We start from the raw sequence: 18,814 nt of genomic DNA on the forward strand, positions 1-18,814 counted from the left end.
CAATTGGTATTAGAGATTTTGATGTTTGCAAAGAAGGTTTCAAGGACCTAAGCTAAAGATCAGGATGTCTTACAAAAGAGAGATTCCCAAATTGGACAGAGATAGTTTTGTAGCATGGAAAGGACTTATGAGGTTACAATTAGCTACTACTAGTTATTCAGGTTGTAAATATCTTGATACTGAATACAAGACTCCCACTGGAACATTATCAGTTGAAGATATTGTTGAAAAGAAGAATCATAACATCATGATGATTGATATTGCATCTGCTCTCAATTATGTTGAATTTGATGAGGTAAAAGATTGTAAAACTACTCATGAAATATGGACCAAACTGAAATACATCTATAGAAGAGATGACAATGTAAGAAGCCAAAGTAGAAAGTCTCAGAGGACAATTTGATAAGATGAAAATATTGCAAAATATGTGAAAAGAATCAAAGCTAGTGTGAGTGCAATCAAAGCATTTGGAGGAAACATTGATGACAAAACTATTGTAAGCAAAGTACTCATAACTCTTCTTCCTATTTATGCAATTAGAGTTCCTTTTATTCAAGGAATGAGATGTGATCCAAATAACAAAATAACTTTGGATGCTCTAGTTGGAAGATTGACAGCTTTTGAATTGGATAACTATGATAACTATGTTCGTAGTTCTAAAAATATTGAGTTTGCATTTGAAGACAAACCCTCACTCAAAGAAAAGAGCAAGAAATCAAAGGCCAATCAATTAGGGAGTGAAGAAGAAATAGAAGAAAGTTCTAACAGTGATCTTGAAATTATTGAAGTCCTACTTGCAAAAAAATACTCCAAAGGTAGAGGAAAGTACAAAGGCAAAATTTCTCTAATCTGTTTTTCTTATGAAGAAATTTGTCATATTGCTACCAGGTGTCCAAACAAAGAAAACAAGGATGAGAAGAAAAGTAATAAGTACAAAGGCAAGAAGGATTTCAAAAATTACAAGAACTACAAGGAAAAAGGTAAGAAATCTTGTTTTATGACTACAGATTATGATAATAGTGAAGATGAAATGGTATATATTATTGTAAAAGATAAATCTGATGATGAAGGAGATAAGATGGCACTTATCTCTCATGTTAGCAAAAATGATACATGGATTATTGACAATGGATGTTCACATCATATGATTGGAGATAAAACAAAGTTTGAACATAGAACATTATGATGGAGGTAGCGTAAGATTTGGAAAAAATGAAGCTTGTTGCATAAAAGAAAAAGGTCATATCTCATTAACCAATGAACTTATATGTGATAATGTTTATTGGGTTAAATGACTAAAGCATAATTTACTGAGTGTGGCACAGTTGAATAACATTGGGTTCAAGGTAGAATTCATGGATGGAAATGCCAAATTGCTGGATGACAAAGGAAATATGGTTGGATCTAGCAAGCAAACAAAAGGTAACCTATTTTATCTTGATCTTAGTTGAAGTTCATGTTTGATTGCTCATGTAGAAGAAAGTTGGCTATGGAAAAAAAGGTTATGTCATGTAAACTTTGATAATCTGGTTAAGATAAGAAAACACAAAAAGATAAGAGGTATTCCTAGATTGAAGAAACCTAATATGGGTCTATGCAAAAATTGTCAAATTGATAAGATGGGAAAGACTGGTTTCAAAAATAAAAACTATCATTCTGAAGAAGTCTTAGAACTTGTGCGTACAAACTTATGTGGACCTATTGGAATACAGAGTTATAGTGGAGAAAAGTTTTTCATTCTTTTTGTTCATTATTATTCTAGAATGATGATTGTAATGTATCTAAAAGAAAAATCTGAAGCTTTTCAAAAATTCAAATGGTACTTGAAAAGAGTAGAGAAAGAAATTGGAAAGAAATTAAAATGCTTAATATCGGACAGAGGTGGTGAATTCATCTCAAATGAATTCAATGAATTCTACATTGAAAAGGGAATCAAAGGATAAGTATCAGCCACTGGTACACCAAAGCATAATGGTATAGCTGAAAGAAGAAACAGATCCATCATGGATTGTGCAAGAACATTGATGATAGAAAAGAATGTTGCAATCAAATACTGGAAGGAAGCTATCAATACTATAGTTCATACCTTGAACAAAGTACAGTTGAAGAAATACTCCAATCAAACTCCTTATGAACTATGGTATGGCTACAAACCCAATGTAAGTTACTTGAAAGTATTTGGTAGCAAATGTTATATCTTGAAAGAATCTAGCAAAGGAAAATTTGATGTAAAAGGTGATGAAGGCATATTTCTAGGATACTCCTACTTATCAATTGATGGACTTAAGGGGCTTTCTAATGAATGGTTCATAAGGCACAACACTTAGTGAAGGTTTTGCAAATGGGATTGCAAGCTTTGGGTTTAACCATGGAGGAAACTTCGTAGTTAAGCATGCTTAGGCTGGAGTAGTACTAGGATGGGTGACCTCTCGGAAAGTCCTGGTGCTTCACCCCTATGAGCATCACCTAGATCCAATGAATGCTAAGCGTTCCATTTATTCTCATGAGAGATGGATTCGTGTTGAATCACTACTCATGAAACTTGGGTCAATGAGTTTGACTCAAAATTACATAGTTAAATCCTGATAGCAATATCACAATTTGACTTGTTATGGAAATTATCTCCTACTTATCAAAAGTAAAGCATACAAATGTTTGAATTTGTTTGCTCATAAAAGCATAGAAAGTGCACATGTGAGAATTGATGAGTTTGTAGAAAAGAGTGAAGAAGAAAGCAACAAAGAGTCAAAGGATTACAGAAGTTTTATTTATTATGAACCTAATATCCTACCAAATCTATCTGAAAGAAAGGAGGCTTCACCTCTTGAATCCCCAAAATCTCCAAAAGTTATCGAGTTGTAGACAGTGCAACCTGAATCATAGTTTGAAGGACTCGAGTTGTAGTCAGAGGCTACCGAGATACTTGAAAAGAAAACCAAGTCTAATGGACCTGAGTCACAGACAATGGGACCTGAGCTTGATACTAAAGTTCATAATAAAATTAGTGAAACTCATTCCAAATCCAAAGAACCTATGTTAGAAGGCATCATGCACCTAATCAAATCATTGGAGACAAATCTAATGGAACAATGACAAGAAGCAAATTGAAAGGTACATATTTACCTGCTGAATTTCAACCAAGAAATATTAAAGATGTATTGGATAATGAAAGTTAGGTTGAAGCAATGAATGAATAAATAGAACAGATAGAGATGAACAAAACTTGGACTCTTGTTCCTAGACCCAAGGATAAAAATGTAATTGGCACAAAATGGGTGTTTAGAAACAAGCTAAATGAAGATGGAAAAGTATCTAGAAACAAAGCAAGGTTGGTATGTAAAGGTTATTCTCAAGAAGAAGGTATTGATTATGGTGAAACTTTTTCCCTTGTTGCAAAATTAGAAGGTGTTGGAACTTTACTTGCATATGCAACTCATAGATGATTTAAAGTTTATCAAATGGATGTTAAATATGCATTCTTGAATGGAATTCTTAATGAGGAAGTCTACATTGAATAGCCAAAAGGTTTTGTAGATCCTACCAAAAGAGACGTGGTCTGCAAATTACACAAGGCATATTATGATCTCAAGCAAGCTCCCAAAGCTTAGCATGAAATACTTCATAGTTACTTAGTACAGATTGGTTTTCAAAGAACAAATGATAACAATTGTCTATATATCAAAGAAGGACTAGATAAGAAGATTGTGTTGGCAAAAATATTTGTTGATGACACATTATTCATAGTAAATGATGACTTGTGCAAGGCATTTTTAGAAAAAATGAGTAAGGAATTTGAGATGCCTATGTTTGGAGAGATAAAATTCTTTGTTGGATTATAGATTCAATAGAAGAAAAATGGTATCTACATTACTCAATCCAAATATATCAAGGAGATACTAAAGAAATTTGGAATGGAAGATTCAAGACTAGATGGAATCCCTGTGTCTACTAGACATAAGCTTTTCAAAAATGATGATTCCAAAGAGGTAGATCAAACCACATATAGATCAATGATTGGAAAGCTATAGTATGTAGTATATACAAGGCCTGATATTGCATTAGCAATCGGCATGGTGGCAAGATTCTCAAAAAATCCCAAAGAAAATTACATGATGGCAATTAAAAGAATCATTAGATATCTAAAAGATACTGAAGAATATGGCTTATGGTACACTATAGAAGGCAATTTGGACGTAAAAGTATTTACTAATGCTGATTGGCCAAGAAGTATTGATGATAGGAAGAGCACTAGTGGTGGAGCATTCTTTCTTAGTAAAAGACTAGTGTCTTGGACAAGCAAGAAACAAAATTGCATCTCTCAATCCACAGCAAAGGTAGAATATGTGGCAGCAACAGTCAATTGTTCAAACATTGTTTGGTTCAAACAACGGATGTCAGCAATGAAGATAGAAATCAAGGACCCAGTAGTCATATACTGTGCTAACACCATTGCAATCAATATATCAAAGAACCGAGTGATGCATACCAAAACAAAGCACATTGCTATAAAATATCACGTCTTAAGAGAATTGGTGCAAGATAAAGAAGTCAAATTGGAATATGTAAATACAAAAGGGAAAATTGCAAACATATTCACCAAGTCATTACCTAAAGATGCATTTTTATATCTAAGAGGTAAGCTAGGTGTCATTCCCCTATCTAAAGCTCATTAAATAAAGATTAGTGATGCATCAACCAAAGCATGTTGAGAATCAATCAGGTGGTACAGTATTGATAAGGGCATATTGCAAATGAAATAGTACTTAAGGTACACTGATATTCATTGATCATTGTCTTTGGCATGTGTTGTTAAAGAGGGAGAAGTTTACTGTCATAGCTCATAGAAAAATTTTTTAGAAGAAGCTTGTTGTAAGAGGGAGAAGTTTGTTGTCATAAAAATTTTATGAAGGGATGTCAAAGAAGAAGATTGAACTTGGTCTGATATCAAAGGTAGAGTTTGCTATCAGAAGAAGTTGTTGCAAATAGAAGCTTTCTAATAGAGAGAGAAACTGGAGATGGAAAGAGTTCACACTAATAGAGGGTGTTCTCATGGATATGAATCAAAATGAAACTAAGGAGATTTTCCTTACTTTATTCTTGTTCCGAAAATTCCATTGTGTTATGACATGTTATGTTGTCATCAATGCCAAAGAGGGAGATTGTTGGATACAATTGATTAATTGTGTACTATCTTTGATGTTACACAAATGTCATATCATTATCAGTCAGTGTATGCTAAGCTTAGTCGGGCATTGAAGACAGTTTTTTGTGTCTACCTAGTTCACTCGGGTGCCAAAAGAAAGTTTGTAGATGATGAGTATTATTCGAGCTCACTCGATTAATAAAGGAAATATTGGATGGAACCAATGCTAATCGAGCTCACTTGGTTACCAAAGGAACTTTTCTAGTATGCAATGTTGACCAAGCTCCACTTGGTGAACACAAGAAAATCATTTCTAAGTTAGTGTCTACCGAGCAAGGTCGGCTATCAAAGATATTCTTATTTTGGCATATTAAGTTCAATTGATTTATCTATTTGTTCTAGTTGACAGAGAAGATGAATATTAGCTATTCTAAGTTGTATATGAGCCAACTTAACGATATGAAAGATATAAGGTCAAGTTGTGGGTTAGAATATGTGAAGTAATATGCAAATACAGTGATGATTTGATGATGCTAAGAGGAAGCAAATCAAAAGGATAAGCAGAATATCCTTGTGGAGCATAAAGGATACATTCGACTAGGAAGGATCAAGTACAAGTTAGAATAGAGATTTGTAATCAGCATTTCAATTGCATCAAAAATTAGGTCATTTCATTATTACTCTCTAACTATTGTAGGAGTGATCTAAATCTCTTAACATAGTTGGTTTAATAGCCATTTATAAATCCTCTAACAAGGTGGCAGTTATATTGAATTGTCTAAAGACCTCTGACAAGGCCACTTCTAACAGGGTGATTAAATCCTCTAATAGGCTCGCACCTAACAGTGTGTTTTGTAACCTTTAACAAGGTTGGCTCCTAACAAGGCTCACTTTAGAAGACTGAAAACAACAACTAGTTGCAATTGGTGGTTTTTCCCAAATTAGGTTTCCATGTTAAATCTTGATGTCAAATGTGTTCATGCTATTTATTTTCTATGTTTGCAACTAAGTTAAAGTAATGATAATCACAGGTAACATCTTAAGATTTTCTTGTTAATTAATTACTAAGCATTCTCAATGTTTACCAAGTTACAACATCTCTTTGTTTGCCAAGCATTAGTAGAATCAAGTTTTGACAAAATTATTTTACTGACATCTAGGGGATCTGAGATTTATTTTTGTAGTAACTGATTCACCCCTCCCCTCTTAGTTACTCCTCTTATATTTCCAACATTCATCATGTGCAGGGTTTCGACCTCCAAATATAGGATCCTTGGTTGCCACGTCTAGGCCCCAACACCTATAGTGAGTCACTTACCTAGGGTTTGTACCCTACTCAAGAAGATTGGACACAAGTAGGCCTCAAAACCAAAAGTATATTTACAACACAAAGTAACATCATGCCCTTGGTCAAAATACAGAAGAACAAATATGCACTGAAATCAACTCAAGAAGGTGACCAAAACATCAAAACACCAAACACATTGACCAAGCAACTGTAAATATGTGCATTTGTTTGCTATGCATGTACATGTACCCTCTTCTATTATACTAATATTATAACTACACATTTATTAAGAAAATAGGTGCATTGGTTCAGTATAATTACGCATTTATATTTCTTTTATAAGTCTTGCACATACATCCTACAGAACTGTGCATACGCAAAGCAAAGCCACACATTTTTTATGTCTACACATTTGTTTAGTATGGTTGTGCTTATGGTATGCAGAACAATGCATTTATTATAGGATGTTATGCATTGAACTTCTAGATATGGTTGAATGGGTGAGGACTTCCCAACATCATCTAGACTAAATTCCTATGTTGGAACCCTATTGTCAATTCATCTTAAAGGGATCCAACTCCTGGCATTATGTCTAATACACAAGCATTCATGGATGCAACATAAAACATGAAAGTACATACATTCAAGGGAGTCATCACAATAAACAAAGACTTAAGATAATCAAATGCAATTACAAACAACAATCTTTTTTAAATAAGACATTCATTTATCCTTTCCTTTTTATTATTTCATGTAAGCATCAACTAAGAAGTAGAAATTATTTCATTTTCCTTCTCCTTCCTAGTTTTTCCAAATTTTTCCTCGTTTAGGTTTTCTACAATAACTTTTTGACTATAGTTTTAGCATAAAAATTCTACTTTGTTCTCTTATTGGGAACTCCTTATTTTATAGGGAGGAAATATAGTTGTAAATGGTTGCGTCTATTGCAACCGCCCTCTTGCTAATGTTTGATTCAATAAAATAATGCATTTGTTTGTGTTTTGTAAATTATTTAATGTTTCTAATTGTTTCTAATTATCAAGATGTGCAAGGAGATTTAATTTTAAAGACGCCTTATGGTGTATTGTTGAGTTGTATCATCCCACTTCATGAGTCATGGGTTCAATTCTTGTGACCTTTTGCTTATCTTAGTCTTCTTAGGATCTTGCTAAGTTATGAGTTCAAAGCTTTATTACAATTAAAGGATTTATGAAGAGTTACAAGGATGAGTTGGTTAAGGATAAGTTCAAATAATTTAAACATTTTTTCTTTTGTCTATTTTATTTGTTCCCCCTTTCACTTTATTTGTTATAAAATATTGCAAATTTTATTATGTAAGAAGTAACATCACATCTAAATAATAACGTACATATATATACACATATATTTATTCAGGTATATATGTATGCACCTATATATACTCAGATAAACATATATTTAGACTTTCAAACATAAAATTGAAATCACAATTAAAATGTAGGTAAAACATCATTAAACCAAACAAGATATGTAGATCCTCAAGTCCCCAATTTGGGAAGTTGACTCCTCTAATAGGACTTCAAACTCGAGGTGCTTATATGGATCATTGTTGTTTCTCTAAATCAATAGATAATATAAAGGCTTTTAGTACAAGTTCTTGCACACATGTGCACCACCGACCAAACCAATATGCATATCTACATATAATATCATGATAATCATATCAAACAATAGCACAAGCATTAGACGGGTTAGCAAGGTTAGAATTTATAAAATCCATAATCCATATATGTAGATACAATATATCATAAGAAAGGTGTCTCTAGTCACATTATGTAAGGTAATATCAAACCTCCTACCGCTATCATAAAACATAAGAATAAATCTAGGATCTCAAATCAAGTCACTAAGGTGGCATTACAAATTTTGTTAATGCATTCTTCTATGTGAGAAAGAAGTTTGGTCCTTGTCAATGCATTCTTCTCTATGAGTGACAAGTTTGAGGTGTAAGCCCTTCTTAACGCATTCTTCTCTGTTAGAAAGAAGCTTGATGTGAAATCCCTTGTTCCATCCTTTAGGAGTAGCCAAGGTAGATGTCATTTGAGAGAGACCATGACTTAGCACTTGTGTTTATTTACCCTCTACGAGTAGCCATGGTGAACATCATGACGAGATGGCAACGTCACGTTCAATAATTTCGTAATGAGTACTTGTGTTCATTTGCATTTACATTCATAAGAGTAGTCATGATGGACCTACCCTCTAGGAGCATCCATGGTAAATATCGCTAAAAAACTTAGATATTGAGGACTTCTCCCTAGCTAAGAGGGAGTTTAAATGTTATTGAAGTTATGGTCGAATTCTTTCTAGTCGGCATAGACAACATAAATGTTTTTCTTAAACATTTGTATGAACCAATCCATTTATATGATCAATATGTTAATAATTAATAATCACTAAATAAAAGGGGTCAACATGGAAGAATGACAACCCTTGGTGAAGGAGCACTACTGATAGTTACAAAAAAAAGATTGAATTTTCCTCTCTTGGCACCAAACATACACAATCAATAGACTGAATTCATCCTAGAGCAAATCTCCATTATTTTAGAAGATAAGTGGTCAAAAAAAATGATAGTCATATATCTCATTCGGTTGGGAGGGCAACACAATGATATAAGACATTACCCATAGTTAAACAAACACAACAAACATCACATTTGACCTCTTGTAAAGTTTTTTAAAAGCTTCCTTATAGATTAATTATTTTATTTCTCTTTATTACACTTCTTTCTTTCTTTGTGCTCTTTTTGTTTTCTTTTTATACTTTCTTCTTTTATTTATTTATTTACAAGATTAAACATTTTTTTAATTCCTCTCCTTTTAGTTTTCATTTTTGTTTCTTTCTCTACTTTTAATTTATAATATTTATTTTCCTTTCTATTTTAATATTTCAATTTATCTTCTAAATCACTTTAAAAAATTTTGGTTTGATTACTCATTCCCTCTCTTATTTTCTTTTACTTCAAGTGCTTGCTCATTTATTTTAATTTTATTGTCTTCTTATTTTGATTACTCATTCCCCCTCTTGTTTTCTTCTTTAAGTTCTTGTCTTCTTATATTTTATTATTAAATTTATGTGTTCTCTTTTTATTTTTATTTTTCTAAATTCTTGTTTTCTTATATTTTATTATTAAATTTATGTATTCTCTTTTTATTTTTATTTTTCTCTTTGTTTTTTCAAAAGTTACAAGCTATTCCTAGCTGAAATTGTACCTCTTCTTCTCTTCCAACATGGACGGCTGCGTGTGTTTGAAAAGTAGAACAAAAATTCATTCACAACGTAAACCAGAAAATATCTCCACATTAATCCTATTTATAAACCTTCTAACATCCTAAAACTCAATGGATAAACAAAAATATTCACTATTCTCACAAACGAATAAATGCCTTAATTTTTTCACATCTCCTTCATCTGTTATACTTATTTTTATTATTTCATATCCCAAAGCCCATACATACAAACCCCTCCAGCGATCAAGGGTTTGTCAGAAGTCTACTTTGCCTTTGCAAACCCTATTCAGTTCACCATTGACGTCTTTATGTTGAGCATATACCTAGCCTGCAACCTCAAAGTGGACAGCAGAAAACAAGACAAAAACTAAAGAACGATACATGTATCTTCTCACCGAAAGGAACATTCTTTCATCGAATAAATGTCTGCTGCTGCATGCCACCTAGTAGATCCGGTTCCTGATTCTTTAGAATGCTAATATTTAACAAAACGCGTTTAAATACGTTTCACAAACGACCACATCTGATTCTACAGAAATTCATTTCTAGACCTGCCCCTAGTCAGAGACTGGAAACTATTTCTCCAAGAAATGTTGTCCCGTACTTTCTGCTTGTATCGAGAAAAGTCTGCTATGAGAGGGATTTGTTTGCATTACAATTGTTTGACTGTATAGAGATTTGGAACATGTGCTGACCACTAAGACGAGACAGGATGTTTTTTAACCCAGGTAGGTATGTACTTTACTTTTCCACCCTCCAAATGCCTATTTTCGATTCAAATCAACCCAAGAAGGAAGTTTGCATAATAAATGAAGAATAAATGTATTCGTCTTCCACAGAGAAAGAACCGTATAAGAGAGATGACTTAAACGTTAATCCAGATTCCACAACAACCACCAAAAGAAATGGAGGACATAATGCAGCATGTTGAACACCTGATATCTGGAGATGTTACATGTGATGGGATGCCTGCTTTTTCCCTTCATCGCAATCCACGTGAATTGTATTAATAAAAGCACAGCATGTTCATAAAATGCATGGCAGTTCTCAGGAGGTTTGTCAGGATGCACTTCCAATCACAAGCCATGTGATTGACATTGACCCAGTTGATACAGAAATCAGTACTAGCTAAACATATTTATGGTCTGATAATTATGGTGAACAAATATGAAGGGGCATTAAGGCAGCCATTTTCAGTTGAAATGGGCAAATAAGCTAGAACCATATACACCAAACAGATCACTGGGATTCCCATGACTAGAGTAGGTCGGGATAAACTATAAATGTCCATGACCTATCCACCAAAGAGAAGCAATCCTGAGAAGAGCGAAGCTTGACCTTTGAAAAATCCTGGGACAACATCAACTTAATGATAGCAGGTTTCCACAATCCATATTGAATTCTAGTATGTTTCTGGTATTGAAACATACTAGAATTCAACATGAATTTATTCATGCTAGATTGTAACAACAGGTCTTTCAATTAAAATCTGAATGTCATACTCTTACCCTCCTTTTCTTATCTGTTTTCTACACCCTGAATTTTGCAATGGGCCATGAGGTAGAAGTGAACCAAATACATCAAACAGACCTTTATAATTCCAGGGCTAATGTAGGTCAGCGAAAATATTAAGTGGTGTTTTAGACAAAGCTGTCTACATTGTGAATTTTACAATGTGCCACAATGGACCATGAAGTAGTAAGAACACAAGGGGTGTTAATGCTTTCTGCGATGTGAATTTTGCAATAGGCCATGAGGTAGAACCAAACACATAAAACAGACCAGTAGAATTTCATGATTAATGTAGGTCAGGGTAAACCAAAAATGTGCATATAACTGTACACTGACTACAAGCAATCCTGGCAAGACCTGAGCTTAACCTCTGAAAAGTCTTGAGAAAGCATGAAATTCCTCACGATCAATTGTAACAACAGGTCCTGCGGTTAAAAGGGAATGTTTTATGTGTCAATGCAGAAACCATTCCCTTTTACTATAGCATTTTATATGTCAATGCAGTGACAAGTAGAATCAATCTAGGTTGCAATTTATATAGGTCATACACATTTATTAAGCCGGGTCATACTTTTACCCTCAAATTCTTACATCCATATTTGTAATATGATTTTTTTAGGTAGTGACAAATTACTTTTTCATTTTAAGGCTACAGAATCCATTCACTTTTAGCATTTTATATGTCCATGCAGTGACAAGTAGAGTTAATCTAGGTTGCAGTTTATATAGGTCATACACATTTATAAAGCCGTGTCATACTTCTACCCCTCAAATTCTTACATCCATATTTGTCTTATGATTTTTTAAGGTAGTGATAAATTACTTTGTTATTTTGAGGCTACAGAATCCGTTCACTTTACAATAGCATATTCAATGAAGTGACACATTCAATCAAGTTTGAAATTCATATAGGTTATACTCGTTTATAAAGGTGTTAATATGCAAAGGAATGGAACACCTCATTTTTAATTTAATTGGATTAAGGGAAAAGGAAAAAATTACAATGGACCACAGCAAGGGCAGCAGCTACGGTTACACAGCCAGAAAACTTGCAGAATAGTTACGATGCCCACCTAAATACAGCGCAGGATGCATCAACTAACGACAAATAAGTTAAGTAGAACTCTACACTACAGTTACCTATCACAAGTAACCACCACAGCAGTCATGAATTTGAGATGTTTTATAAACAGTTTAAGCACCATCTGTACCAGCCTTGGCTCAATCAACTGATTCCGACAAGAGAGCAGAAAAGTTTGAATAAAAAGAAAAGTATTCAGGCTACATATTCAACCAAACAATTAGGCCAACATAGCTTGCAAACTTGCAAATGTGAACCTAGATTGCTGGAAACGGAAAGAGCCAACAGATGAATTCTAAACACTGTCCACGAGAATCGCGCTTCTTAAAACAATAGTCAGAAATTCAGAATCCATTATTCAATCCACAACCTCATTCACACATCAGCATCAGCCAAATAAAAAGGAGCATTTTCACTCACATTGAAACAAAAGATAATGATCTCATAAATGCCTTTTAACTTTATATATTCAAAGGTTCAAAGGCAAGGCAGAGGCATGCAAAGGCTACACAGTCAATGCTATTGAAGCCTCATTGAAGGTCACTCAATGTGCAAGCAGAACAATGAAAGCAAATCCATTTTATGCAAACACCAAAATTCAATTGATAAACAGAATCCAGATTGGAACTGCACATATCTATACATCATGCCTCGAGGATAACAACCCTGCTTTGGTTATGTAAGAATCAACCAGAAATCTAAATCTGTTGAGCCCAAATACAAATCAACAAGCTTGTCAAAAAATGAAATGAGGCCCATCAATTTACAGAACTATTTTTTGCAAGACTCAGTATCCCACTATTCAGTGTTAGGCTGCAATATATGCTTGGAATTATGTACTGCTGAATGAGCTTTTAGCCTTTTTCAATAAATCAGACTTCTGGGCTTGCATTCCCCAATAGAAATGTGAGAGCTGTCCTCACCCATTTATACCTTCATGTCAAAAGTTGATGCTTGTTTAATCAAGCTGAATATAATCCTTGATAACGAATTTATATTTTCATTTTTTCTTACAACAAATGGTAGCAGTCCATTCCTATTATCCATGATTCACGTGGTTAGGAAATGTTTACTTCTCACCTTCATTCTCTGCTGTATCATTCAAGGTCGTTCTTCTTCCTTTTTTGCTCTTTGGTTTCTTTTCTTTTCGACGCTTTTTCTTTGCATCTATTGTTGTCCATGTATATTCACTGGGAATAACAAAAGGATCCTGAACCTCTTCTGGACAACTTTCAGGGCTCAGTGACACACCAGAACCACGATTATATGGGCCTTTAATCCACTGAAACCATGAGTTTGCAGGTTGTTGTGCAGCGTCACAATCTTTTGTCTTCATGTCTGGCAAATTCCCAGGACTTGAAGGTGGAGTACAAAACTCTTCAGGTTGCAGTTCTTCAAACTTCGTAAAAGTGACAATCACTCTGATGGTAGGTACTACAGGAATGGCAATCTGGTTCAAGCAAATAAGTGAATCAGCAAAATAGAGATGCTTTGAAGACTGGTACTGGAAATCAGAACATTTATCAAACAGAAACACTTCTAAATTAATGCTACTGAAAGGTCGTAAGGAGTTTCCAAAAGCAAAGAACCAGCAATGCATGGATATGCGTAAAACAATAGATTTAGTTTGCAAGGAATTACAATTGTCATGAACCATGGTTAGTGAAAAATGTTGGCCTATCAAATCAAAATTACACATTACACCAACAGGGTGAAAGCTATTAAATATAGCTCATATTTCAAATTCTAGCATAACCATTTAAATCAATGCAAGCCCCACCACACCAAATATAAGACAAGCATATCTCATATTGCCATATCGGTTTAACAAATCAAAAGTACACACTCCATTGGGAGGCATAAGCTATTAAATGTATCTCATATTTCAAAATCTACACATAACCATTTGAATCAATACAAGTCCACTACACCAAACTTAAATATAACTGGAATGCCATTTAAGGTGGTGAATAGTAAATCTCTGCGCTTCCAAAAGAATAAAAAGATAAACTCATATTGCCATATCGGTTTAACAAATCAAAAGTACACACTCCATTGGGAGGCATAAGCTATTAAATGTATCTCATATTTCAAAATCTACGCATAACCATTTGAATCAATACAAGTCCACTACACTAAACTTAAATATAACTGGAATGCCATTTAAGGTGGTGAATAGTAAATCTCTGCGCTTCCAAAAGAATAAAAAGATAAACAATCATTTATCAGAATACCCTAGCAAGCGCGTAAGCTATTTATTTGCAGCATTATTGGCAGACAAAAATCCATGCACCATGAGCAGCAACCCCAAGAAAACAATTCAGCAGATTAATGCATTCTATTACCTAAGAATTACAAAACCATTCTTCAGAAGAGGAATTCTAACAAGAGCGAAGAGGCAACACTTATTTTAATATTATTAGAATTAGGAAGAGCGTCTATATGGAAAATACTCTTCAGTCTCAACCATCCACACTTTCTAATCCAACAACATACAATGGCAATTTTCAAATAAAAGGTTCCCTGCTTGCTAACCGTTGTAGAGGATGTATTAGGGCAACCAGGTGCTAACGTATTTTGGTCTCACAAAATAACAACACATAATAAAAATTCAAATAGTGTCAAAATAACGGCACTACCATATGCATACCTTCACAGGAAATGTACCGCTTGGAAGCTTTGTAGTTAGCAATTCTCGGAGGCGCCGGATGGCCTTAACCTTGTGGGCCAAAATGTCCAACAGTGGTATAAGTTCGTCCGTGCGAAGAGGAAACTGAGGTGTGAGCCACAAAACAGGCCTCAAACCCTTCTTGTACTCATTTTCCTGTCCAACATCATTACCCGTTGTCAGGCGCCGCCTGCGAGCTGTAGCGTCTATACAAACTGACTTCCTACCATCTTTCTCCTTCCCCTTCCTGTAATCCTCGACCTTATAATCAGTTGGCCTTACATCAACAGATCTTCGGCCCCTTTCAGGAGAAACCCTGCCATTCTTTTTCAAATTTCTTGAATTTGAATCACCCAGCAGATCACTAACCTTCCCATCTACGCTCAAAGAATTCCTAGGAGGCGCCATTGTTTTCTTTCCATTCTCCTGTTTCGCATTTCGCTTTCCCCAAGAAAACCAGCCCTTCTTCTCCTCCTTAAGCCCCTTACCCTCAATATTCCCATTTTGCTTGGAACCATTCACAGTGGCACCACTTCTCTCCTCCTCCAAGAAGAATTCCTCCCTCCCATAACAACTACGACGGTGTCCAGTCTCGAAATCCTCCCCAATTTCCACATGATCCATCTTCAGTGCAGTCTCCAATTGCCTCTTCTCCTCCTCCGTCAAAAGCCCGTCATAATCCTCCAACTCTTCTCTATCATTGTCAATGTCTTCGGAAGAAGCGGCAATGAGCTCATCATCGGTCATAGCGCCAGGAACTCTCCTCGACTTAACAGAGACCATAACATGGTGCATGTCATAGATCTTAGCCTTCCAGGAGCCAACCATCTCGGCCCTCTCCTGCCTTCTCCAATTCACCTGCGGAATAAGCTCAGCCTGGGTGACATCGATCCCAGGCCTATACATATTAGTCCGCGACATGGCCGCGACCTCCTGTGCAATCTCCACCTCGGAGGGCTGAGCCCCTGCCCCATCCAAAGCATTCATAATCTCCTTATCCTTGTGCGACAGCATGCACAGCGACCCAGGCGGAACCCTCCCGTCCTCACTGCCGTCCCCAAGGAACAAAAAGCTCTGATCCGATCGCTGTATGCGAAACCCATCAAACCCTGCCAGGGTCATATCTGCCCTCAAATTAGAACCCCTCTTCCATATCTTATAAGTATCAGAGGGCGCAATGCGGCCAATAAAGGGTATGACAGAGCTCTCAAAATGGAAAGTGATCTCCATATAAAAGTCCCGCATGCGCCTCATGGTGGCGACAAGCCGGGGGAGCCTGCGGCACCATTTTGCCCACGCCAAAGGCTGATAATGCCGCATGATGATCATGGCAATGGCCTCCTCACGGGCGCAAACGGCCTCCTGCAGGGCACTCCACCCCTGCTCGTTCTGCAAGCTCCAGTCCGCACCGGCAGCCATTAACAGCTCCGCAGCCGTCGCATCCCCCTGGCGCACCGCCAAATGCAGAGCCGTTTCACGCCCTGGAACGTCCCTCCGATCAATTACAGCAGATATTGCATCTGCCCGCTGCTCTTCAGCAACCGACTGCGCCTCAGTCTTCACTTCCCCTGCCTTCGCGAGCCGCGGCAGCCCCGCAATGATCCGGCGCAGGGCATCATAATCCCGCCGCACAACAGCACTGTGCACAGGACTGTGTGCGTATTTTATCACTTCCTCCTGGGCCATCATCGTTCTCTGCAATCAGGGCCGAGCAATTGGGCTGAACCTAAACAAGAGAAGCATGCATTGGCGCCCTTAAAAGCTCTCTTCCCTCTCTTCTGGCCTGGCGGAACACTTATTCTTTGTGTAAAAGCGTAACGGAGCAGATATTCGCAGCAGAAAGAAAAGGGTAAATACAGCAAAAGGAAAAGGCTAAATTCGATTCGATCCTTCGTCCTGGGGCCCAAACCCCGAGCCAAATTTCTTTTACGAGGTGTTAACAAACCTCCATTGGAACGTTTAATCCAGATCTGACTGCGGAATCCAACGGATTTCCTCCCTGCTTCTGGGTAATTCAGTTTAGTTCGTACCCTTCTGTTGTGGGCCTCTTAATCCTCTTCACCTCACCGGCCTAAGCGCCTTCCCCGCTTGCTCTTTCCAACCAACAGACATCTTCTCCCACTAAAAACTAGATGCGAGTATAGCCTAGGTAATATCCTCTCTGGCATGCTGCTTACAAAAAGTTTTAATTGGCTGGAAACACGTGGATTTTGGTTGAGGTTTTGCGGTGGTTCATCCTGCCAAGATTACCTTGGTAGTTGTCAACTTTACATTTCCGCGTTGGTCTTGTGCATGGTAGATTTCCTTTTCACCTACACAATATTGGGCTTAACTCAAAATATAGAGATTAGCTCAGCTTTGATATAGAGATTAGTTTTTGTAATTTGAATGATGTGATTTTCATTCGATCTACATTGTAGAAAGAAATTGGATGAACGGAAACGAAGGAATGGATTTTAATGATGTTTTGGAGATGGGTATTTCAAAGATCAAGATTCCTCATTTTGATCTATTTTTAAGTTCTTCTAGTTTCAAATGGAATATGATGAGGTTTCTTTATTTTCAAAAAGAGTAGGAATATCTTTCTATATCAATTTTTTAATGGAATAGGAATATCTTCATAGGATTATTTTCAAGTCTTTTTCAAAAAAGAACTATAAATATCATTATACACACATTTTCAAGTTTTTTCATTTTGAATGATTCTTATGTGTCGTCATACATTGCACATTCTTCATAAATGACATTCTATTTCCACCATCTTTTGCTAGAGAAAATGTAAGTTCTAAATAATTTAGAAAGCATGTGCCTTTAAGGCACATGCCTTGAAAATTACAAAATGTACAAGTCATTACAAAAAGAAGCTTACAAAAGAAATCTATGAGAAAAAATAATACTTTTCTCCAAGCATATCAAGTACATGATCCTCTACCACAAACTTCATAGTTTTTAGAATAGGTCCATTGTGAACTTTAGCAATAACAACTAGATGGGTCTGAACTTGACAAAGTTGTGTGTTGAGCACCTCGTTGTAGTTGATTTGATCTTTTAAAGCTTTAACAAGGGAATAGAGTTGCAAAATGATAAAAGATAATAAATTGTGCATAATAACTTATATTGGAGGTCAGGCATTAGCAAAAATAGCTTTGCATCTTAGCATCCAAATATATAACAAAATACATTGATGAAATAACTTTGATACCACATCCTCTGAGAAGTACAACCCTAGCACCAATGATTCCCAGCTTAATCATCTAAAGAATATAGAAGGAATGAATGATTTAATTGTTTGCCAAAATTTTCAATTATGTTTGGACATCCAAAATGCATGCTTAACAATTTCTAGTTTGTGAAAAAAAGGATATTTGGTGGAATGTGTAGAGAGGAAGGAAAGGTGAACATCTCCAGCATCAACCTTAAAATAGATGATTTTCCAAGTAAGAAATTGTGCTTTAGCTTCAACATTGGATTGTCAAACAACTAAGCTCAATTTGAACCAATTGGACTTAGACCAATTCACTCACCCTTTCAAATTTAACCTTGATTTAAGAGAAAAATATATTTTAATTATATCTTGGCAGCCATCTCCAATCTTTAAAAGAGTTGCATGAAATGGGAGTAGAAAGTTTTAATTGAAGAGATAATAACTTTATGAACTCTGTGGATTTCATTGACCAAAACATTAAAGAGCTTGAATTCATGTATAAGTAACAAGTCACTTTTCCAACTTGATAAGGAAAACTCCCAAATATCCCTAAACTCTGAGATGATTTCTTTTTTTTTCCTGAACAAGAGCTTACCATGCAATTATGAGTTGAGAGCAAGAGCTTGTTCATAGAACCATATCAAT

The 18,814-nt window shown here is 35.7% G+C and overlaps 1 protein-coding gene across 1 annotated transcript; it reads right to left on the reverse strand.

Moving 5' to 3' along the window:
* Positions 1-12,874: 12,874 nt before the first annotated feature.
* On the reverse strand, positions 12,875-17,245 carry LOC149576090 (uncharacterized). Its single transcript, XM_089816289.1, has 3 exons — positions 14,947-17,245; positions 13,377-13,746; positions 12,875-13,229 (listed from the first exon to the last, which is right to left on the reverse strand). The coding sequence occupies exons 1-3, from the start codon at positions 16,651-16,653 to the stop codon at positions 13,216-13,218; spliced, it is 2,091 nt and encodes a 696-aa protein (XP_089672415.1). The 5' UTR covers positions 16,654-17,245; the 3' UTR covers positions 12,875-13,215.
* Between the last annotated feature and the right edge of the window lie 1,569 nt (positions 17,246-18,814).

Source organism: Cupressus sempervirens, chromosome 1, assembly GCF_028749045.1.
Source record: "Cupressus sempervirens isolate cs-2001-9-10 chromosome 1, ASM2874904v1, whole genome shotgun sequence".
NCBI lineage: Eukaryota > Viridiplantae > Streptophyta > Pinopsida > Cupressales > Cupressaceae > Cupressus > Cupressus sempervirens.